General features: G+C 41.8%; 1 protein-coding gene across 2 annotated transcripts; it reads right to left on the reverse strand.

Annotated features, from left to right (window-relative positions):
- Positions 1 to 10: 10 nt before the first annotated feature.
- araf (A-Raf proto-oncogene, serine/threonine kinase) lies at positions 11 to 23,918 on the reverse strand. 2 transcript variants are annotated; one of them, XM_034691739.1, is made up of 17 exons: positions 23,828 to 23,918; positions 16,536 to 16,750; positions 13,454 to 13,557; positions 11,898 to 12,000; positions 11,654 to 11,808; positions 11,168 to 11,194; positions 10,089 to 10,187; positions 9,848 to 9,992; positions 9,563 to 9,590; positions 9,326 to 9,447; positions 9,035 to 9,237; positions 8,725 to 8,901; positions 6,730 to 6,776; positions 6,162 to 6,280; positions 5,211 to 5,342; positions 4,932 to 5,066; positions 11 to 4,340 (listed from the first exon to the last, which is right to left on the reverse strand). In XM_034691739.1, exons 2-17 carry the CDS (start codon positions 16,644 to 16,646, stop codon positions 4,200 to 4,202), a joined length of 1,848 nt encoding a protein of 615 aa, XP_034547630.1. In that variant the 5' UTR covers positions 16,647 to 16,750; positions 23,828 to 23,918; the 3' UTR covers positions 11 to 4,199. The 2 variants fall into 2 exon arrangements, with proteins under 2 accessions (XP_034547630.1, XP_034547631.1); XM_034691740.1 differs by lacking the exon at positions 11,168 to 11,194.
- Positions 23,919 to 24,464: the final 546 nt, after the last annotated feature.

The following is a 24,464-nucleotide window of genomic DNA, read 5'->3' on the forward strand; positions in this document are numbered from 1 at the left end:
TGTAACTGTACACAGCAGAATATACCATTTATTGCAAACTGACACCCTGACACCTCAGAAACTATAAACACAAGTATTGCAATTCACCTAGAGATATGAAAGACACAAAAAAAAGACTACACTGATACAGATCTCTTCTTCTCTGGACCCCAGCAGCTGTGTTTAGTCTGGGTTTCCTATTCTGGTGCCGGCAGAGCGCATACGATGGTGTTCAGGGGGGGGGAAGTTCAGTAACTGTGGCACTTGTTCCCTCGTCTGTTCGATACCAGAGAGTCCTTTAAGAGAGACGACACGCTAACACGAAACTGAAATGATTCAGTGTCCGCTCTGAGCAGGGGATGAAGAGTCCTCCTCTGCAGGGCGGTGATGCACTTATTCACAGGAAAGCTGGTGCAGCGTTATAATAATGCACTCCTGATCTTACACTACGGACATTCAAAATAGACGTTCTGTCCTTGCTATTGCTGAAAGTAATAAAAAGCAGCTCATTTAGAAAACGCGGGCTTGTTTCATTCAGATATTTGTTAGCTCCACAGGACACACCCACAGAGTGCCCACAAATACAACAGGTCACTCTTACACGGGACCTCCACCAGATCCGAGTCCAGTCTGTCTCCATCAACACCCACCAGTTGTTTTTTAAGAACGCAGCATGGAGCAGGACCGCCGGACAGCTGGAGTCACGTGACCGAGGTTTTCTCCTCCTCCTCTCCTCCTCCATGTTGTCTTTCTGGTCTTCTGAAAACCTTTGACCTGTTGACTCCAGGCCTGGCTCCGCTCATCATGGCGGTTTGTTGTTGTAGTTAAGTGAAATATGATCCGTTGCGCGTGCCAGATCCGAGTCGATCCGGAATGCAATGATGCGGATCCAGTGGAAGTTAACACATTGACTCGAATGGAAATCAGATCCAGTGCTGTGATGGATCAGAGACGGACCAGACATGGATCTGGTGGAGTCAGCCCATTACAGTATTCTGAAGTGTCGCGTGAACAAATGCAATCGTAGTGAAGCCCGCTGAAGAAGAAGAAGAAAAAGAAGAAGAAGAAGAAGAAGAAGATGCCTGATACCTGGTTTGTGCTCAGGATGTCTACAGGAAAAGTCTTTACAAATGCCCCGACAGGAGACAGGATCAAAGCGGGTCAGAGGAGCGGACAGTACCGTGCCTTTAAGAGCCGGGATGTGAATGCTGCAGAGCGTTCCCTCTGTCAACATGAAATCTACCTCCAGAAGAGCCACAACATGCAGAACAAGGTATCTGCAAAGACATCAATAAATAAAAAGTGACAGACACAAATCCCACCAGACCACCCCCACGTGTCACGCACACACCTCCTCCTCCTCCTCCTCCTGATCCACTGACGTCACTGGAATGAGTAAGAACAGTTCGGGTACCCAGCCCCTTTCTTTACAACATAAATTATCACCGTTTAAAACATCTGATCTGCAGGGAATCACCCATGACTGATGCAGACAGTAAGATCCGTTACGCTTTAAGCTCAGTCACATCACAAACAATATACAGAGAGGCGAGGCCGGTTCACAGACCACCAACCACCTCCTTGAACACCCCCACAGCTGCTGATCCTCAAACCACCAAGACTAAAACTGACTATGAAAAAAACAGCACATGATGGCTCCCTCAAATGTTGCAGAATAAAGTCGTTACACACTAGAGTGCTTTGAAATGTGAAAAGTATTGGTGTAAGTAGAGCTGGGCGATACTGAAAATGATGTTATCACGATAAAATATTTCACATCAGTCCATATAGCTAATTATCAGGATAAACATCAAATCATGGTGTTATTACAGGTTTATTTATATCCAAAATTTATGGAGCATTTTTTATATTTAGATCGAGAAAAATTATATCACGATAATTATCGTTATCGAATTATCGTCCAGCCCTAGATGTAAGGTCTCCGGTTAAAACCCTGGAGGAGTTGAGACCATTTGAGCGGCGGCGATCTTCTTCACTCAACAATCAAGTCTAACTCGGCGTTTTTGTGTCCTCTTATGACTCCTGTTGACAGGACTAGTACAGCAGAGAAGTCCAATCATCAACACTTGACATTAAAGGTGACATATTATGCTCTTTTATATCAAAATATATTGGTCTAAGAGGTCCCCAAAACATGTCTTTAAAGTTTATTGCTCATAAAAACACTTATAAATCAGATTTTGGTCTGCCTGTAAACCCGTCTTTTCAGCCCTCCTCAGAACAGGCTGTTTTCTGTGTCTGTGCCTTTAAATGAGAATGAGCTCTCTGACCACGCCCCCTCAGGAAGTGGATGTGGTCTTGGCTGACCAGCACTTTGATCTAATGTTTACATGTTGGCTGCTCACAGACCCGCCTTACTTCAACCCTCTAAATCTGATCCAGAATCTGATCCTGACTGAGAGGCGCCTGCAGCAGGACCTTTCTGAACCATTGGTCACAGATTTAGTGTTTCTTGTTGTTTTATTTTGTCAGTATGTCGACGTGTGTCTTGGTACACAGCTACGAACATGTAGCTATGTGGCTATGCTAACTAGCGCTAGCACTTTTCCATGATAAATAAAAATCCTCCACTAGATCTTCAAATCTGCAGACGTGGGGAGTAAAACCGACCTTTGTGTTTATTAAGACAGCCTACAACTAGCATGCCTCCCTCCTAAGCTCCTTGTTAGCACACATGTGTGCAGGGAATGAAAAACAGAGGAGGGGTTGAGTTGTATTTTATACAGTCTATGGACTGAACAAGCTCCGAGCTCTGACTTCGGTTACAGACCGGATATTGTTGTGACGTATGAAAAACACTGAAAACTGAAACGGCTGGTTTCACACACATTTACAGAAAGGTGGAGAAATCAGAACAGGGGCAGAATGGATTCTTTTCATTTTCGGGACAAGGACACATATTTCAGGTAGAGAACCATTAAAGAGTCGATTTTGCATGATATGTCACCTTTAACCCTCAATAAACCTCAACATGAAGCGGTGTTGTGTTAAATGACCAGATGAAGTCAGGGCTTTAACTTCAGTTAAATTAAAAAAAGAAGACGTGGTTTTTATGTCCACCTGACAGTGTGGTCAGTGAAGGATCCAGGAGTTTGGTAAGCTACTTCACTTATTACACCACAAGGGAAGAGATACTTTAAGTCAGTGTGAGGCCAAACACCAAAGGGGGCCATCTTTTCATCAGGTGTGGCCGGTTTAAGCAGTGGTGAAGGTGGCGCACTGACCCAGATGTAGAAAACTTGGCGTATGTTTGCATCCTGCAAACTCACCATCACCGCTTTGTGGTCAAAGCTGGAAGAAGTTTGCACCGTTAAGGACACATAACAGATCCTGATGATCAAACACTTGTATACAAGCGTTCTGGCGAGTGGTAAGGCCAATATTTGCTCTTCAGCACTCTATTCTGTAAGGAGAAGTAGGCTGAGGTTTTTAATTATCAACATGTCGTCTTTGATGTGAACCAAATAAACGTTTCAATCGAGGCTGCAATAAACTCAGCTCTGCTGATTCCCCGTTAGGTTAAAGGTAAGAAGATCTGGAGTCCTAACATCTGCAGTGAGATGTTCTTGTGAATGTATTTATCAGGGATGTAAGGATATATCACGAGACGGTGAAAAATCCATACAAGTAAGGGAGGATTAAAATCGATTCAACAACATTTGCATTGTGATATTAGTTTTAAACAGTAGAAGGCGATATCTGCATTTCACTCCGCTTGTTCAACATCATTAAGTATCTTGCTCTGCTCTCTCGTCACTCCCTGAGTGGAGCGTAAGGATATGAAATGTTGTTTCTGGAGGACGGGGTCTGACGCGCTCGGTTTAAGTGGTACGTTCCTTTGAGGAGTTCCAATGACCAATAAGTGGCGTTCCTAATCAATACAGCTTTAAGACTCAACAGAGAAACATGAAATGAAAACAGCCTCACAGGAACCATTAGACAGACGCGTGTCGAGCAGACCTCGCTCACGTGTTTAACAGAACAGACTCTTGGACTGAACAATGCCGTACTATAACTCCTGAAGTTACCCCTTTACACTGAGTACTGCTGGTCCAGGGTTTTTCAGCAGCAGCAGGGGGGTGAGTGGAGGGTTGGTGGTCTGTCAGGACTATTAGCCTGCAGGGGGGGCCTCTCTGAGGCACTGGAATGCTGTGGTTATGGACAGGGTGACGGCTTCTCTGTGCGGAGCTCTGAGGAGCTTAGAGAGGCATCAACCTGGTGGTGTGGAACAGGAGGGGGTTCAGGTCCTCGGCGTGGACGGCCCGATGGAGCGACGGCTCCGAGCGACTCCGCTCGATTTTTGGCAGCAGGTCTTGAACCTGCTCGATGGCTACCAGGATCTGATGAAGGAGGGACAGAAGGTTAAGTGTGGAGGTCACTGTTCAGTTATCAGCAGACGTGAGGATGAAGAGATGAAGACTTCAGCGTGGAGAAAGGATTCCTCTGAAGACAACAGTGATCATAAACATTCATCCTGAGCACCTCCATGTAATCACCCTCATTTCAAATATAATGAATGAAAGTTCAGTTATCACATTAATTGGTATCTTAGATTAAAGCTCCTGTTATGTAGAGTTATGTATTTAAACTGTCTGACTCTCTGGGCCCAAAGCTGAGGTCTTTGGAGATACTGCTTATCTATCTTATGGCCCTGTCACACCTTGACGATTCAGCCAGCGTATGCCGGTGTATAAAAGACTGGCGAGTACGCTGGCCAGAGACAGAGTTTAGACCCTCATCAGTGTGTTTAAAATGATTCCAGGTTAACTCCAGAGGGGGTTTAGAGACATCTCAGAGATGCTCAACAGAAGAAGGAGCCTGATCTAACCTACAGGTGTTATCTTGTCGTGTTAACTTAATGGAGTAGAGAGTGTAGAAACAAACTCTTTAAATTCTGTAAAACTGTAAAGTGTTCATTTTAAAGGACTCACCTGTGGAAACAGCGGCCTCTCGTCACGTTTGAACTTTAAGCAGTCAACGATGAGCCTTTTCATTGACTTGGGTGAGGTACTATACAGCTTACTGAGGTCTGGAGACAAGTAACCACGTCCAACCATGAAGATTATCTGAGGAAGGAGGACGGAGGTTAGTCAGAGCCGTGCATGTAAGGAAAACAGTGCAAGGGCCACAAGGGTTGGGTGCTGGTTTAAACTGAAGCAGGACCTTTAATTCAGCTCTACTGTCGACCCTTAGGTACACCCATGACTTACCTGGTCTCTGTTGTTGATATTGGAGTAAGGCAGGGTCCCTGACATCAGCTCAAACAGCACGACTCCATATCCGTACACGTCAGACTGGAACGTGTAGGGGTTGCTGTCCTGCATCCGGATCACTTCTGGTGCCTTTGAAAACAGAAAAAGCAAAAAGGAGAATTCTCATTCCTCTTAATGAAACATGAGTGGATTTCTTATTTAAGATGTACTTCAGTTTATCTAGCAGTTCTCCTCAAATAACACCTGAATGCATGGATGTTTAAATTGAGGTGCATGCTTTCTGCCAATCTTCAGATTGAGAGACAACCCACTCTACCTCTGAGCCAGAGCGTCCCCAATTCAATTCAGCAAACACTGGGGGCAGGAGTTATCTCTCTGTTTCATATAGAATATATATTTTTTAACAATAATAATAATAATAATAATAATAATAATAATAATAATAATAATAATAATAATAATATAGAATAAAATATATCGAATGATAATAATGATAATAATAATAATAATAATCATGACAATAATGAAAAATAAATAAATAAAACAATAATAATAATAATGCAATATATAATAATAATAATGTAGAATAAAATAATAAAAATGTAGAATATAAAATAATAATAATGAAAAATAAAATATATAAAATAATAACGAAGTAGAATAAAATATATAACATAATAATAATGTGGAATAAATTATGTAAAATAATAATAATTATAATGTAGAATAAAATAAATAAAATAATAATACAACTAAAAATATCATCAATTATATAAATAGTGTTATGTATTATTATTATTATTATTATTTTATTAAATATATTCCTATATTTATATTATAAATATATAATATTAAAATGTATTATTATTACACATTGTTTTAGAAAAATCACTATGACTTAAGTAACATCTCTTTCTCAATAGAAGTTAATGGTAAAGAGAGACTCACCATCCACAGAATGGATCCACTGGGTTGCTCCACCTGCTGTGAGCCGCTCCACCGAGACTTCACAGTGGCCAAGCCGAAGTCCCCGATCTTCACGGTCCAGCCCTCATGGAGAAAAATATCTAGCAGCAGAGCTCAGGTCACATTAACGGAGGACTGGTGTACAAATTCATCACACAATACATGATGAGGAACAAGAGAACACAAACATCAGCACAAGGCATAAATAAAAAAAGGTGAGGGCTGCCAAGTCTTGCATGTTTAAGATCATTGTCCTGCAGTTATATCTTAAATACGTGAGATAGCAGAGTAACATGATTATAACAACGTTTCAAAGTCATGTAGGTGCTTCATTTCAGAGCTAATGTGCAGAAGAAACCTTGTACACATATTTCTGCACCAGAACGCTGACTGCTCTATAAATGTCAGCCTATTTAAGGTTTGAGTGGTCAAACCTTTGCTAGCTATGAAGCACAGTGTTTAAATCTGTCACTGTGGTTTTCAGTCACGTTTATAGCCTTCAAAGAACAAATGAGGACACCGTTCAGCCACAACAGACAGACAAGGATACTGTTTGATTTCAGGTCTCGATGAATGATGTTCTTTGCATGAAGATAACTGAAAGAAAGAGAGAGAGAGAGAGAGAGAGAGAGAGAGAGAGAGAGAGAGAGAGAGAGAGAGAGAGAGAGAGAGAGAGAGAGAGAGAGAGAGAGAGAGAAAGGAACGAGAGAGAGAAAGGAAGAGAGAGAAAGGAAGAGAGAGAGAGAGAGAGAGAGAGAGAGAGAGAGGGGTTATTTCAGTATTGATCAGTAAGCTTTCTCAGAGTCTAACAGTTTTAATGGTGTTTACTTTATCACAAGCAAATCTTCAGTTACAGGCCGACGACTTCCTGTTTTATCTCCTTTTAACACTCTTGATCACAGAAAATCCCCAGGCCTAGATTTCACCATAGTTATAATTGTGGATACATAAAGTAGTCGTCTATAGTCAGAAGGGCAAAGGTCCATAGCTATATTGAGATCTGTAACTATTTTTAATTAAATCTAGAAATGTTTTTCCTTATTTCAATCACAATTTTCTCCGTAAATCTACAAGATGCTCCTCAGTCGATCAGGCGCCCCAATTCTTCAGACGTCTTAAATACTGCCAGATTGTTTTAGCTCAACGTCACATCAAACAATCACCAGCGGGACCTGTTCAGCTATCAATGCTTCACAGAGAGCAGTGTGGGCGACAGTCAGGGATGTATTTATTTTAATTATTTTCAACATTAAAGATTAATACTGAAGACATCAAAACTATGAAATAATCTGGTTTTGCCATAATCTGGATTACAACAGTAGTCAAATAGGACTATCCATTGTGTACTCACCCTACCTCTGAACAACACAACTGATGGTCTCAAACACATTAAGAAGGCAAGTCATTCTACAAATGAACTCTTGACAAGGCTCATGTTCATTAGAAACCATTCCAGGAGACCACTTCATGAAGCAGACTGAGAGAATACCAAGAGTGTGCAAAGCTGTCATGAAGGAAAAAGGGGGCTACTTTACAGAATCTAAAATATAAAACAGATTCTGCTTTGTTTAACACTTTTTAAAAAATTTAATAATTCCATATATGTTCTTTCATAGTTTTGATGTCTTCAGTATTAATCTACAGTGTTTACAATCATTACAATAAATACAAACCCTTCAATGAGAAGGTGTTTCCAAACTTTGACTGGCAGTGTAGGGGGTGAATTTTTTTCTAACGTGATGGTTCAGAAGATACTAAGATTACAAGTTTTTGCCCAAATAAGGACATGACTGACTTGACTCCCGGTCGGGAACACATAGCTGTTGGCTAGGAGGCTCACACTACGTCACACTCTGCCTGGTTGAGTTCCGCATTTCCAATATGGCTGCCGCCGTCGTTTGGCTTGAAAACAGCTCTCAGGAACAGATGGGTGACGTCACGGATACTACGTCCTTATTTTATACAGTCTATGGGGAGGACATGCAACAAATGTTCAAGGCTGGAATCGAACCTGCGACCTCTGTAACGAGGGCTATAGCCTCTGTATATGGGGCACGCGCTAAGACCGCTGTCTTTGAGGTTTCTGTCTGTTAAAGGAAGTTTGTCCTCTCCACTGTAACTAGCTAAATACTGCGAGGTGCAATACTCATGGTGGATTAAGGTGGGGTCAGGCTGAGTCTTATCCTGTCTTGGCGTTGGGTCTCTGTTCATAATTTGACATAGAGTGGTCTAGACCTGCTATTTTTGTAAAAGCATCTCAAGATAACGTTTGTTGTGATTTGGCGCTATTCAAATAAAGATTGATTGATTGATCTTTCTGTTTTTGGATAGAGCTGTTTCTTTGGATTCAGCTGAAAAATCTTGTTTAAATCAGGCTCTAATCTAAGAGCAGCAATATTCTTCGTTTGTACGGAGGCCTGGAGGGCTAATGTGTAAAGGGTTGTGTCCTCTAATTAAACTAAAATGAAATGTACACTTTTTATTTATCTTGTGGTTCATTAAGAGGTTTCAGTTTTAGAAAGTGAAATCAAGCTTCAAGTCTTACTCCATGCCCTGTGCCGTCTGTCTGGCCACATCAATACGACGCATAGTGTCAAACTTGGTTTCTGTGACGTGCAGATGGCGGTACAGGCTGCTGCCTTCACACCACTGAGTGATGATGGCAAAGTTGGGCTTAGTCATGTAGCCCATGAACAGCAGGATGTTGACGTGGCGGGTCTTCCTGCAGAGAATATAGATGATGTAAGATTTTGCATGTTGCACACTCACGAGCAACAATTAAAAAATGTGAAAGCAACATGAAGAGGCAGCGGTCAAAGTGGCGCCCATGTAGTTCACGTTATTAGATGTCTCACCGCAAGACCTGCATCTCATTCTTGAAGGCCTGTAGCTGCTCAGGTGTCGGCTCTGTGACCTTAAGGATCTTGATTGCCACGTCTCCGTGCCACTTGCCCTTGAAGACAGTCCCAAAGGAGCCGGCTCCTATCCTTTTCTGAATGCTGACTTCTCGCGAGTGCACCTCCCAGTAGTAACTTGAGTCTCTGTATCCTCCTCGGTGCTGAAACACACATTTCATAGTTCAATCCACCAACTCATAAATTAAGTATCCAGTAGTTGTTTTGAAGTCAAAGTCAACCGCCTCATACCACTTTCTTCTTATCATCCGACGAGGAGGGCTTGCGCTCTGATGGCGACTTGGGAGGTCTCCTTCCTGGAGAGCCGAGAGAAGACGGTGGGCTGGTGGAGGGCTTCGGTGAGGGCTCAGGGCCTGCAGGAACAAGACGGCATGACAAGAGGAGACTTCAAAAAGATGACAACACCACATGAAGTATGCTGAATGAATACACATAATGACTTTTCATCAAAACTCAAAACAAACGTACCCATTGTGTTGTTGAATTTTATTGCTTCCTGTAAAAAAAAAGGACAGATGCTTTGTAAATATATATCTTATAAATAACAAAGTAAAGGTATGGAAGTTATTCTCAGACAAGCATTTCTCTACAGTTGATACAACTCAAGGTGTCTGGTGTTCTGCATGTTCTGCTTTGACTCGGGGAGTTCCTTTTAGTTTGACGGCAGTGTTGATCACGTTTCAGGTAAATGATTGTGTGATGTAGAGAAGTTGGAGCCTTGACTCAATAGTGAATGAATGCGACGACACTGACCTCTATGATGCTGACTCCAGCAGGCCCCACTGTGCTGACCATATGAACATTAGGAGTGGAGGTGGAGCGGTGCCTCTGTAGAGACTGTCCGTCTCCAGCCGGCATGGGGAAGCGGAAGGCTGAGGTCGGGGAAAGGAGGTCCATCCTACGAAAGCGCACGAAAGAGTCAAAACTGCTGTTTTAATATCACAAACGTACCGTCCCTCTTCTAATGTAGTCTCTTTTTAATGAGGATGGTTACCCAGAAGGCTCAGGGGTTAAGGCTAGGTTGCTCTGCGAGGGGGAACTATCAGGCAGTAGTATCCGTGGGTACTCGTCTGTGCAGGTAGTGGAGTCACATCTGGACAACACAAAGGGGACAGAGGTTAAACAAGCTGAAGACAGAGCACACTATCTTAGGGCAGGGAGGAGCTCATGGTATGTTCCCTTGCTGATTATTTCAATAGTCTTCAAATAGATGCCAATGATCATCGAAAAGTATTTTGGCTTGAAATGCATGTGTCAATCATTCTACAGCTTTTAGAATAAAATCTGTCAAATCGTTTAAATCATTAGAGAAAAGTGGAACATTCATTTGTCTCAAACTTTCTATTTCATTTCATCTTCTGTGTGTCCTTTTGTGGTTGCAGCGTTTCTGATGAAGGTGATCTTTGAATGAGTGATGTCAGTGAATAGATCTGTTTATATTCACTACTGAGGCGATAAAATACAATATAAAAACCCCAAACCATCTTGTATTTGTTTCACTTCAAGCAGCTCTGCCTCCGTTTGAATGCCTCCTCTTCCTCTCATGTGTAGGGGTGGGAATTGATAAGATTTTATCAATGTCAATGCCATTTTCGATTCTGCTTATCAATCCAATTCCTTATCAATTCTCCTAACAATTCCTGAGTTGTTTTTGAGGGGAAAAGGTAGTTCTACACAGTCTTCTGCACCAAAAGGAACCATTTTTTTCTTCTTTTTTTTTTTTATTTTCCAAAATTATGTCTGCACAAGACTGAACATGAACATATTCAACTTGAACATACTGAACAATAGGTTGACGTCATTCTGGGCCACCTGAGTCCAGACGTGGCCCCTCGAGCCTGGAGGAAAAGACTTTGAATTTGGAGAGGATAAACGCTTTTCCTCCAGGGGGCATCGCGGACGTATTTTACCCGCTCTCTGTGCCTCATTTTCGGCCGTGTGAGTCCGAACGTGGCCCCTGGAGCCTGGAGGAAAATACTTTGAATTTGGAGAGGAAAAACGCTTTTCCTCTCCATGTTTCCTCGTGGTTGAAGGAGTTCTGTGTTGCGGAGTGTGTGATGTAATGCAACGTACCGTGTTGGGATGTGATGTGACGCCGGGCTGGGAAAGGAATGGTTAAGAAGAATCGATCAAATTTGAGGTGTACAGTTCTGATGGAATTGATCAATTGCAAGCAGTTCTAAGTCAGATCTGGTTTTGGATTCCCACCCCTACTCACGAGCCTGTGTGATTTCTGTGTGTGGCCCTGCAGTGTCATGCCCTTATATGGGCATTTAAGGGGCAAATATCTTTGAACATTGAGCATGAGCTTCAAACTAACGAGGACATGGCATTCATCGATTTAAGAACACGTGAGAACTTTTCTGCTGTTTAAGAAGCGTTCATGACTCTGACGTTCTCTTTTGAACCTTCTGAAGAGTAAACTGAAGAAGAATCTGAAGAGGATATCGGTGAATGAGGCTCAGTGACATTGAGAAGGAGCTTTCATCCTTACTGGAACTGACTGACGAGAGAGGAACTGAGTGGCCTCTCAGCGCAGACGATGGTTTCTCAACTCACCGTTTGCTCACCGTATCCATGTCCACACACACAGTGGGGACCTTGCTGCTGCAGTGCTGGTGAAATTTGTAGCCGCATGTCTGACATCTAAATCCGTTAAAGAGAAACTTGTGGCAGAAATCACAGTAGGCCAGCTTGAAGAACGTTTTCCGTACCTGCACAGATAAAGAGAAGACAAAATACTCACTCCTATATGTGTAATATTTATGATCATCGAGGTTATGCATCTGTGTCAGCTACTTACAAAGTTGTGCATGGTGAGGGGGATATCATCTAGAACCTCAACTAAAAGCTCCTCTCCAACCAGAGGAGTGATGTCCGTGTCCCAGTCGGTCAGTCTTTTACGGCTGGAGAGGTGGAGGCAGGAGGAAAGGAAACACTTTAGATATTCTACATATTAAAACTCAAAAGAGTCGCACAAACTTGTTTGAATGACATCCTCAAATCACATCATCCCATATTTTTTTTAGAAACACAGTTATATCAGGTGGAAATGAGCAGTTTGTGTAAAAGTGCATATACTTTTGCTTTAAAAATCATGAATGTCAATTTTAGGAAAACTAAAACAACAAATGTGCAATGCATATCCACAACATCCAGTATCCAGATGTTGTCACTTGCAAATAGACTTCTCTGAATTTTTAGTTTAGCATCCACGCTTGCTGTAAGTGCAGTTTAAGGGCTGCTACACCATTCCATTTCACCTGTTCATGGGTTTTGCTCTGAGTTTACATCAGAGCCCTTACATATGTCACATTTTGATGTGGGGGCAGCTGTTCGCCCTCACACCCTCGCCCTGTTTACTCCTGATATCAATACGCCTCCTGGGTGATCAGATCATACACACAGGTGTTAACGCACCTCAATGCATGGGGAGTAAAATCAGAGCTCATAGCGCCCTATTACCCCTCTAGAACACTGCGCTCAGGCTATCAGGCCCCTCTCCTTTGGAATCATCTACCAGTCAGGATCTGGGAGGCAGACACCCTCTCCACTTTTAAGAGTAGGCTTCAAACTTTCCTTTTTGATAAAGCTTATAGTTAGAGCTGGATCAGGCTTGGACCAGCTCTTAGTTATGCTGCTATAGGCTTAGACTGACACACTGGAATCCTGTCTTTCCCTCTCTCTGCCTGTCTCTTACTTTAACTCTTCCTGTCCCATTAAAGTTACTAACCATAGTCCTCTCTGGAGTCCCTGAGCTCCCTTGTCTCGTAGGTTCCTCTGGATCTGCTGTGGACGTGCCAAACTCCAGCTGCTGCAACTACTACCATCAGTCTCACCCCTATCATCTCTCTCTCTCTCTTCATCTTCATCTATCCCTCTCTCCAACACGGTAGGTCTCAGCAGATGTGTGTCTAACATGAGTCTGGTCCTGCTGGAGGTTTCTGCCTGTTAAAGGAAGTTTGTCCTTGCCACTGTAACTTGCTAAATGCTGCAAAGTGCTCTGCTCATGGTGGATTAAGACGAGATCAGACTGAGTCCTATCTGTAAGAGGGGACTGGATCTGATCCTGTCTTGATGTTGGGTCTTTGTTAATAATAGAACATAGAGTATGGTCTAGACCTGCTCTGTTTGGAAAGAGTCTGAGGAGAACATTTGTTGGGATTTGGTGCTGTATAAATAAAGATTGATTGATTGAATAACTCAGGTTATCTTCAGTCCAATTATTGCACCAATAATGACAAAGCACACGCTAACACATGTAGATTTGTTGCATGTTAATCTGCAGACAAGGAATGCACACCATCATCTCACTAAGTTGTGGGAGGACATTAAATAGAAAATAAAAAGTAGTCTTACCCTTCCAGAAGGCGAAATACAGCGCAGCATTCTTGGCTCAGGCCTCTGACTTTAAGGGCTTTATCTAAACTCTCGTGCACGGTCTGTCCTTGGCGAACGTTCACCTGCAGACAGGAAAATGGATGTAAACAAGTGTGTCTTTGAATTGAACTTTGCAATATATATTTGTTCTCTTATATTTTTTTGGAAACAAAGTCATCTTTTTTCATTTTTAAGGTGTGTTGTAACTCAAATATAATCACTGGACACTTTTTTTCAGCACCTTGCAAAAAAAACCTAAAATGACCGTACAAAAATACCTTGTTGGAAAATTTCAGAACATTTATAGAGAAATAGAAAGTAAACAATTCCCAAATGAAAGTATTAAATATTAAAACAAATAAGGTCAATCTCTTTAAATTAGGGATGTAAATTTCAAGTATTTTCCGTGATCGATCTTTGGAAATGTTAACTGTCTCGTGGAAAAAGGGTATTTGAGTGCAGATCGAGCCCTTATTATAAAGTATTTTTTAATTGATTTGAAGGTCACCACAATCGAATTCTGAGCTCACTTGAAACCTCTTTCAACACCAAAGCATAAAAAACTAAATAAAAAGGAATAACTTTTTATTTTGTTCATTAACAGCCTGTGTTTAGAGCTGGAACATAAAATATCTCTGAACCCGAATCATAGACTGTAAATAAAAATGGACAGCGTTGCTCCGCCTCTTCCCGTTGTACGGTTCTGAAGCCAAAAAATCCTGCTCCTGGGCGCCGCCATTGTGCAGCCAGAGCTTCTGAAGCCACTGTAATAAGCTCCGCCCTACAGCGTAGCATCACAAGACGCTATGTGTCCTTTGAAGTTTCCCTCTACGGCGGCTGTGAATCAAAGGAAACAGGAAGTAAAACCCCGTTTTTTAAACTCTAATAACTAACGAAAAAGAAACTTTCCAGAAAAAAGAGGACTTGAAGACAAAACAGTCAAATACTAACTACATATCACCACAGCATACGGATATGAGAAACATTCGTACCACGTGTATTTATTTTTTAAAGTTTGACTGCTCCCCCATTCAAATGAATGGGGAAGTCCTCCAATCTAGACCAGAATCTTTCTTTGCTTTCACTGCAGAGGGTACCAGGCCTTAATATAAAGCAGGCTTGTATTAGAGGCAGGCCTTTATAAGAAAATCTCTCTGTCTTCTACACATCACACAGTACAAAAAATCAGCTCAAGCTCCACTTTCAGACACAGAAAGCGTGCGTGTGTGCATGCGTGCCTGCGTGCGTGCGTGCGCGCAGGTCTCACTGAGGTTTACTGTGGTTCTACACACAGCTTTACTGAAACATGAAGAACATATTCTCCTCTACATTCTCAGTGAAATGCAGTTAAGGAACACTTGAGCATAGTACCAGCTCTTTTTCACAATATGAAAACAAGATGTTGATCTCTGATGAGACTAGTGAGTCAAACAGGCGGAGGATGGTGGCAGGCACCATCTGTGAAACCTGACACCAACTGTTGGAGAGCTTACTCATCGATACGCTGTGAAAGATGTCACATAATCTGTGAGAACTGTCACTTACAGCAGAAAGAGGTGATGAAACTCTTTCATGAAGGCTGTGATTCTCAACGATCACACATGGACATGGTTACATGGTTACAGCATGCTGATTGTGGTTTCAGCTAGGGGTGTAACAGTTCTTTTTAACAATGATTGGATCCGTATCATGATTCGTTGTTGCCGATACGATTAAAGGACGATATTGGTTCATTTAGAACGATACGATCCGAAACAATTCAGTGACTTGAAATCGATTCAGTAACTTTTTAGACAAAAATTCAACCATTATGACTGTGGAATAAATATCTTGATACCGGACAGTCCTAGATTCCTATAGTTGTCGTGATGTTTTTCACCCAAGCCTAGTTTTGTCCTTGTCTCTGACTAAACCATAGACTGTATAAAATATGGACGTAGTGTCCATGACGTCACCCATCTGTTCCTGAGAGCTGTTTTGAAGCCAATCAACTGCGGCAGCCATATCGGAAATGTGGAACTCAACCAGGCAGAGTGTGACGTAGTGTGAGCCTCCTAGCCAACAGCTATGTGTTCCCAACCGGGAGTCATGTCAGTCATGTCAGTCATGTCCTTATTTGGGCAAAAACTTGTAATCTTAATATCTTCTGAACCGTCACGTTAGAAAAAAATTCACCCCCTGTACAGTGTGTGCTGATAGAGAGATTAGCTTCATAGAGCCAAGCTGTTTTTTGAACCAGGCTGCAAACATGTTTATTAATGCTGCAAAGATCGTCTTTTTCCCATTCATGTCTATGTGGTTTCAGGTGTTTCTGCAGCCAGCCTCAAGTGGATTCTCGATGTGTTGCAGTTTATAACACTTCAGCATGGGCTTCATAGTTTGAGACCGGAGGTTGCCGCTTGGACTAAACATGCTGGTGAGGCCTGAGGCTTCTGCAGAGCTGATGTTACCTTGATGAACGCTGCAAGAGGTGCCTGGACGGTCGGCGTTGTGTGAAATCCCATGGCGCCTTAGTAGGTAGTTGGATAGATTTGTGTTGTTGCCGTGGTAACTTTACTTGGCCTCTACATATCCTACAAACAGCGAGCGACTTATTTAGAACATCTCCGTCTTTGCAAAAGCCAAAGTGTTTCCACACGCTGGACCGCAATGGTGGCTTGATCATTTCTCGCTCGTCGGCTTCTCCTCTGCCGTCCGCCATGCTATGTTTTGTTGTCTGCTGGCGCGTGGCGATGACGTCACAGACATGCAGCCTGAGTTGATTAACGTTTAACGTCTTTAAAACAAACATCCATATAAAGTCTGCTGTGCTTAAAACCAAAGCGTTATTTCCTAGTATCCATACAATCAAATCATTACCTTTTGAAATGATGTTAGATTGATATATGTTGTGCGGAAGGCAGACTTGTCGAGCACAGATCGATGTAGTCGGATCATAGGAATATAAATCGATACATCGATGTAGTAGATGAATAGTTACACTCCTAGTGTCAACGCTTAAATGAATGTGATTTTATTACAAAAAGCCAAAGTGTCCCTGATAAAGAGTTTAAACTCTTACCACTGTCCTCTGTTTGTTCGGGAGGTAGACTCGGATTGTGCCCCCACCTCGGGGTACATCCTCCGGACTGGTCTCTCCTGAGGAGGAGTACGAGGAGGAGGTAGAGGACATGATGAGAGGCAGGATGAGCAAGGGGATGCAGCAGTTAGACACCACAGCCTCAGGAGAGCTTCATGCACAGTGAGATCCAGAGGAGCAAGTCCTTTACTCAGAACCTGCAAGACAAGATATGGAGAGTCCGATTACACACAGTCACAGCAGAAGACACAAACAGTTACAACCTGTGTAAAAACAAACCTTAGATTCTTATACAAATACCTACAGCGCTCAGATCCACATCATTAATCTTAACTCTGTACATATAAATCAAGAACTTCAGATGTTTCTGCTGGCGGGCTTCATATAGCATGGATTTTTAATGTTTACATATCTGGATACTTAGGTAGCTGCGTCACTATCCCATCCACTGATTTACCTCAAAAATTCATTGAGGTGATGTATGACTTGGCAAAAACTGAAAGTCAGAGGAGACAGATGGGCCGGTGCCCCTAAGCAGAAATGGAACAAAAGTAGTTTCAGCCAAGACTCTGAGTCCTGGTATTGATCTTATCCTGACATCATTCACAACACTACAAACTGGGCCGTGGTGGTCCTGGAGGAGCTGGAGGCAGAAAGAAAAATGATCTAAGACTAAGGATAATTATCGTGATATCATTTTTCTCAATATAAATAAAACAAATGTTCCATAAACATTGATATATTTAAACCTGTAATTACACCTCCCAACCACTGGAAAGGGGGGCGCTAATGAGCCTTAAACGCTAGTTGCCACCAAGCAGCAACCTCGAGTCTAAAAATATGAGTCCAATGTGGAAGTGTTAAAAACTGCAGTTCATCGAGGATCCACTTGAGGTTGGCTCCTTCCATCTTTTAAATGGAAGGAGCCAACCCTCCCACAGCCTACAGTATAAATTATTTCACTCAAAAACTGAGTACAAATGATTTGCTTTGACTGGTAGAAGAAATTATATATAATTGCATAGATTATTTCACTGTTTTGTTAGTTTTCTGTTTTTCAAAAAACAAAGAAAAGTTTTTGAAGCGTTCATTTCTTGGACTTTTATTTTGAAAGGGTCAGTAGACAGTATCAAGCAAGCGGCACCCTCCGGTCTAAAAATATGACTCCAATGCGGAAGTGTTAAAAACTGCAGTTCATCGAGTATTCGCTTGAGGCTGGCTCCGGAAGTACCGGAAACCACATACACACCAATTCAAAGAAGACGATCTTTACAGCAGAAATAAACATGTTTACAGCCTGGTAAAAAAAATGAGTGTAGTCTGGATAGCTCATTTCTCAATCAGGACACACTGTACGGGGGGTGAATTTTGTCATAACAGCAATTTCGAAGATATTGAGATTATGAGTCTTCCAATGAGAGGCACAGCTGACTTGATTGACAGGCGGGAACACTGTAGCTGCTAGCAAGGAGGCTCAAAGACGCCTCTTTACGTTACAATCACTCAACAGCAGCAATATGGCTGCCGCCGCCGATTGGCCTCAAAACAGCGCTTCAGAAACAGACGGGTGACGTCATGGAGACTACGTCCATATTTTATACAGTCTATGGATGCCACCCAACATTTCTCAGAAGAAGATTAAACAGCCAATCATGTCACAGGGTGAGAGGAAGGCGGGGCTTAAAGACGTTTGGAGAGGAACGTAAACACATGACTGAAACGAGCGACAGCGACACTGAAGAAAACTCAAAACCTAGCAGCTCAAAGCAGAGTCGTTAGTGAAATCCCAAAACACTTTTTTTTTAATCTAATGTTTAACTCCATTACTAACCATTTAAATCAAGATTTAGTCCAGTGGTGTTCTTCAATTCTCACAGATCATGGTTCAAAGAGGATAACTCACTCATCTTTTTCAATGCATGTTAAACCTTTTTTAATGTACATTGGAAAGTCCTAAATATAAATACAATAGTTTTACATGACATACATTTTTGTTTATTTTCTTTTTAATTTTTAATTTTTAATTTTCATGAAGTGATGTTGATAAATTAACACAACATCTCTGCATTTAGCTGGTTTGGAAGGCATATATTGCCTAAAATAGACTTTAAAAAGGGTCAATTTGACCCGCAACATAACAGGAGGGTTAAGTACCCTATTAAGGGCCAACTTTCAATTTTGTAAATTACTGGTTTATTCCCGTTTATTCCCATAAATTCCTGTTAATTCCCATAAAAAGTTTCCAACTTTGAAAATTCCCATAATTTTGCAACCCTAGGGTTTACACAGCTTTACAAACTCGTCCAGATCAGAGAAGAACATGAAGTCATTCCTGTTTCCATGGCAGAGACAATAAAAAAGTCTGGCTCAGTGATCACTGCAGAACGACTGAGTGATGGAGGGGAAAATCCTGAAACGAAAGTGATGGGGAAATGAAGCTCTGTGCTCAACACGGCCCTTATTTGTATGGAGAGACGGTGACGCCAAAAGCTACAAAAAAATGCTGAGCATCATGTCTCGCATAACAAGACTCAGCGTTCTGCTGAGCAGCAAACACAGGCGAGCTGTGGAGGTTCATTCTGCTCACAGACGTACTAACGTGTGAAAGAAAGAAACACGGCACGTACCTAGTCTTTACATAACATCTGTTTAATTATATTTCCCCCCAAAGTGACATTTCATCCAAAAATGTGTCAGCATTCACACTGCCAACACAGATGAATCAATGTTCCTACTTTAGTTTTGCATCTTGGATAACTTGCTGAGTCGTCTTAGGAGGTCTTTAAAGGAGTTAAATAAACCCTGTAAATAAACTGAAAGTTGGTCCTTCATTTTATCCTTTCAAAAATATACTGCAGAGTGTTTTCATCGAAGACCATCTCCAAATCTGTCTCCCAGACCTTTACCGAACAGGACACAAAAGGAGACTGACACTCTTTGGAAAATATTTCATACAGTTCTTTAATTTTACCTTTTATTATTGTTGAGGACACTAAAGCAGTTTCTATCTCTGATAAATTAACTGGAGCTGGACTCGTGTGACCGAGGTTTCCCCACTGTAATCACTGAATCAAGGATTCTCCTCCTCCTCTCCTCATCCATGTTGTCTTTCTGGTCCTCTGAAAACCTCTGACCTGTTGACTCCAGGCCTGGCTCCGCTCATCATGACTTTGGTTTGTTGTTGTAGTTAAGTGAAATACGATCTGGTGATAACACAGAGTGTTTTATTCTGAAAATTAACCGGATGTTTTCATTTTGTTTTGGTGAAACCTGACTTCCTGTCCCGCTCCATCTGCTCTGTTGAGATTGATGCGTGGTGCTCCGGCATCCGGCAAAAATAGAAGTCTTGTGTATCTGATCCGGAGGACTCTGACCTGCCGGATCAGAGACACAGCCGGAATGCAACAGAGCGGATCCAGTGGAAGTTAACACATTGACTAGAATAGAAAACTAGATCCGGTGCTGTGACGGATCGGAAACGGATTTTTGCCATAAGAAATGAACAAAGGGAGGAGGGGGACATAAAGGCTTGGATTAAATGGGGGTTTTAAGGCTTTGTAGGAGACTACAGTCATGGTTGTTCTCCTGTCAGTGAGTTTAATATTTCAAAACACATTTCACTCTTATGTGGACAAATATTGTAACTTACTCCAAAATCCATTTAGATTTATGGATAGTTTTCACACTTATATGGGAAGATGCATAAAACAATTTAATTAATTAATTCAATTTAATATTTAATAATGTTTACATTTAATCGAATGAATTTAACACTATTGCATTCATAAATTCGATAAACGGTTCAGCTTTAGGTTTCAGACTGATCATAAAACCAGACCTGCCAACACTCCCGATTTCAGCGGGACTCTACCGCTTTTTAACTTATTCTCCCACTGTACTCCCGATACACTCCCTATTTCACGCTGATGTCAATCAAATGTGTGTATTCCTCAACTTCTATGAAGGGGGGGGGGGGGGGGGGGGGGTTGCGTGCTCATTCAATCATCAGATATCTTAATACCTTAGTTTTTTTAAAACCTTAATTTAATTTTTGAACTATATTTTTTAATAGTATCCCCAAATCTCTAACCGTTCTTTTTAAAGAAGTCCTCTACTTAAGCTTTATATTCAAACCTCAAAAAACCTCCACCCCTCCTCTCCCTGCAGATGGTTTGATCCAAAAGACACTACAAGACGTTTCTGACAGCAGGTAAACACAGACACCGAGCGACAGGTAGATCTGTGACACCGGGAGCTGAAGTGTTTATTAGACGAACTGTTATGAGTTCAACAAACTTCTGCACTACTTAAAGATTTGATCCATCCCTCATTAAAGTGGGTTAGCTCTGTTCTTGCTCGCTAACTTAAGTTGTGACGTGCAATAACGCAGCATCCTCTTTAAAGTTCATCAGGAGAGTTTAGAGCTGTGTGAATCTGATGACAGACTGCTGACAGTGTCACTATCACAATATCACAGGTGAGGTTATTAAAACACTAAACTCTATAACCTCAGGTGGAGATGAGAGGAAATCTCTTCCTTCTTTAAATAAAGAGCAGGAAGCAGCAGAGGCTGAGGACGCAGAGGTTACTGGAGGTCAGATAACATTTATCTGTAGGTAATAAATAGGATTTAAAGGACCCAGATAAATGACTTTAAAAAGCACATAAGGTGCATTTCAACCAAGAGTTCCGGGGTCTTTCAGCCCCCAGAACTACTTTACCCTGAACTAAAAGGTTCCTGTGCCCCCATTGTTGTCTGTGTTTCGACCACGGGGCCGAAGCCCCTGGTAGATTGTAGAATTAAGGCCAGTGACGTATGGAGAAAAAAAAGTAAAGGCACCACACCACTAGACCAGTAGAGGGCAGTAAGTCAAAGACAAATGCCATCCATCACAGATGACATCACAGAAGAAGACGGGCCAGCAGGTATCACAACAGTTAGCCTGTTAGCATGAAGAGACTCAGCTGGCGCTGTTTTAGATGGTGCTATATTTCATCACAGATGGATTCACTGAATCAACACGTGAGAGGAGATAAGCGCGAGTAGCAAAGACGTTTCAACACGGCTTTAAAATCCTTTTGAACTCAAAAAGCCGTGGCAAACATCGACTGGTGTTTTGGTTTAAACAGCGACCCTGTTAACTGCCGACCTTCGGCCGGATGCATCCCTCATAAACGTCTTTAGACGATCATTAAATATCTGATGAGGATATTGAATCTTAAAACTCCCGCTGTGTTTCAACAGCTGTGTAAAGTCCACAAACACTGACACGTTCAGCTGAAGGTCTCCAGTTTACAGGGTCACTTTTAAAACTGTAACACCAGGAGAGACACATTCACGGTGGGCTGAGAGAAGACTACTGTTACAAGCTGCTAAATCAAGAGAATCACAGCTTCTTCTTTTGAAAAGTACACACACATACAAAAAAGAGAGAACAAATCAAAACTAATGAAAGAAAGAGAAATCAAGTGAATCACAGATGTGTGTGATGTTATTGTGGACGCCGGGAGGAATAAAAACACTGAGGTTAATCTACCAATCAGAGACGTTCAGCATTGCAGGCCCCGCCCCCCGAAAGTCCCGGGACCTTTGAAAAGTACTACCCCCCTAGCAGGGGCTTTTTAAGGGGGAGATTATCTACCCATGAACTAAATTTAGACCCTGGGTCCCCCGGTCGAAACGCACGTAGTTCCGGGGTAAAGTTCCTCTGGTCGAAAAACGCCTATAGAGATGTAGATTGATGTTACAGAGACTCCTGCATTGAAATAATACTATAATGGTATTAACATCAAAATATGGTGTCAACACAGACCCCTCTACCTGGAACATGTGTGGAATATTTTACTGCAAACCTTGGAATTAAGAGACATTTAAAGTATTTGATTTACATATCTGTTTATTAAATGTATTACTCTGCAGTTTAGGGTTGTATAGATTTTACCATACTCCAGAAAATCTCACAGTCCAATGTTGGCAGGGATGTAATACATATTTTTTAAGAGCACTTTATTCAAAAGTTATTATAAACAAAGTTAAAGTGAACTTTAGTGGATTTCTGATCATCAGATATGTGTTAATGACTCCAGAGCATGTCATCCATCAAGCCGATTATTGCAGTAGTGTTTGATAAAGGAGCTGCAGGGCGGTGTGTCAAATATCTAAAGAGCCCCACATTACATTCAAAGACTCAGACTAACTATACTGCGTCGTGTGCAGCGAGGATTACTTTCAGTGTCTAAATCTGCTCCACAATACTAACACAACAATGCATGAGGCCCATCTAAAGTATAAAGTTAAGACCTGAAGCTGATATTCAAAGTTACACACTTTCCTTCCACTAGCATGACGTTAGCCCGTTAGCTTAGCATGGGATTTGTTGCTCTGTAATATGACATTTGGAGTTTTGGGAGGCCATGTTTCTGTCGGGGCGCCACTTACAAGTTTTACACTAAAACTACTTTTACACGCAGAAAAGTGAGTCCGAAGTTAAAACAGTTGCAGTATATAACTCGCAATGCTTTACTTTAACAGCTGCTGGCGATTCGGCTTGAGTCTGTGCGAGCTAGCAGGTTGCTGACTGAGGGGAAGGGGAGATTATGGAGCTAACCTCAGAGGCTAGCTTACTTTATACAGCTTTAACGCTAACAGACGCCTAGCCGGGTGTTCCGGCGAAAAGTGCTTCCTAGTGGGACATGGTCCTAGAGGCAATCCAAGGCGCTTGACTTCATCTGTCACAGGATGTTATCCATGGAGGTACGCAGTTTGTAGTGAAGTATAAAGACATTTAATATAATCCTGTTACATTAGTGAACAGATATGTTGAATTAAATATCAGCATTAATCGATCAGGGATTTTAAAGTACTTCACCAGATTCCTTATAGTTCATAATAGAGTGTTAAAACATGCTAACATTACTCTTAAAGTCCACCTTCCTTTAGTGGAAGTCGAAAAACACTACACAACACACCACGAATTAAAAACCTCTTCTTAACGGTCGCGCTGTGGTAACATGTTCGACACCGTAGCACAACTCGTCGGAACACCGGCTAACGTTAGCCAACTTAGAGGAGGAGGGGTGGGGGGGGGGGTGTTACCACCGCGTCAGCTTGTTGGCTACTTCTGGTGCTCTATAAACACACAATGCAAACACTTCTTCGATTTAAAAGCGCAAAACAACAACACAAGTTGTCGCTGTACATTCGCCACCGTGACAGCGAGACTTCTCTACGTCGAAATGTTGCCATACAATTTAGATACAAGTTAAACTCTTACCTGTGGCAGCCATCTTGAATTCTCTCAATCTGAAGTCGGATCTGTCAAGAACTTCGGGGAAAGCGGAAGACCTCGGAATTGCTTCGTGCTGATTGGTCGGTTCTGCCAGCTGCGCTCTCATTGGTTTAGAGGGGCCTTACACGTCAGAGGTGGGAGCAGTGACAGTGTTTTGTCAGTTTGTCATACATGTCGCTGCAAGGATGTGTAACATTACTAGAGATCTAAGATTGAGAGCATAAATAGGAGGAGGGCCTGGATTTTATAGATACTGCCTCACAAACAAAGCTGTGGAGGTACACTTCAAAATACAGCATAAAATGTACCCTGTTAACAACCTCATATCTAATATACAGATACTGAGAATGAGTGCAACTTTTGCAAAAATGTCTCACCTCTTTTTTAAAAATGTGAACCATCTAAAAGACTCTGGATAGACATTGAATCTCATTTTTTTCTCAGCTGCTAATTATGTTTATTCTCTAAAACTCAAAGACGTTGTTTGTTACTATGTTAACGAAAATATTGCTCTTGAACATATCATAAACATCATTATACTATATGCCAAGTTTTTCATTCACAAACAGAAATGATCAAAGTCACTCCAAAGTTTTCAACTTTCTTTCTAGAATTAAAGTCC

The sequence above is a fragment of the Notolabrus celidotus genome, chromosome 9 (assembly GCF_009762535.1).
Source record: "Notolabrus celidotus isolate fNotCel1 chromosome 9, fNotCel1.pri, whole genome shotgun sequence".
NCBI classification, from domain to species: Eukaryota; Metazoa; Chordata; class Actinopteri; order Labriformes; family Labridae; genus Notolabrus; species Notolabrus celidotus.

Coding starts and splice junctions, on each gene's coding strand:
- araf (XM_034691739.1), bottom strand. CDS start 16,646: ATGTCCTCTACCTCCTCCTCGTACTCCTCCTCAGGAGAGACCAGTCCG. Junction 12,001..13,453: donor GTATTTCGCCTTCTGGAAGG/GTAAGACTACTT, acceptor CCACCTCTCCAG/CCGTAAAAGACTGACCGACT. Junction 8,902..9,034: donor AATGAGATGCAGGTCTTGCG/GTGAGACATCTA, acceptor TATTCTCTGCAG/GAAGACCCGCCACGTCAACA.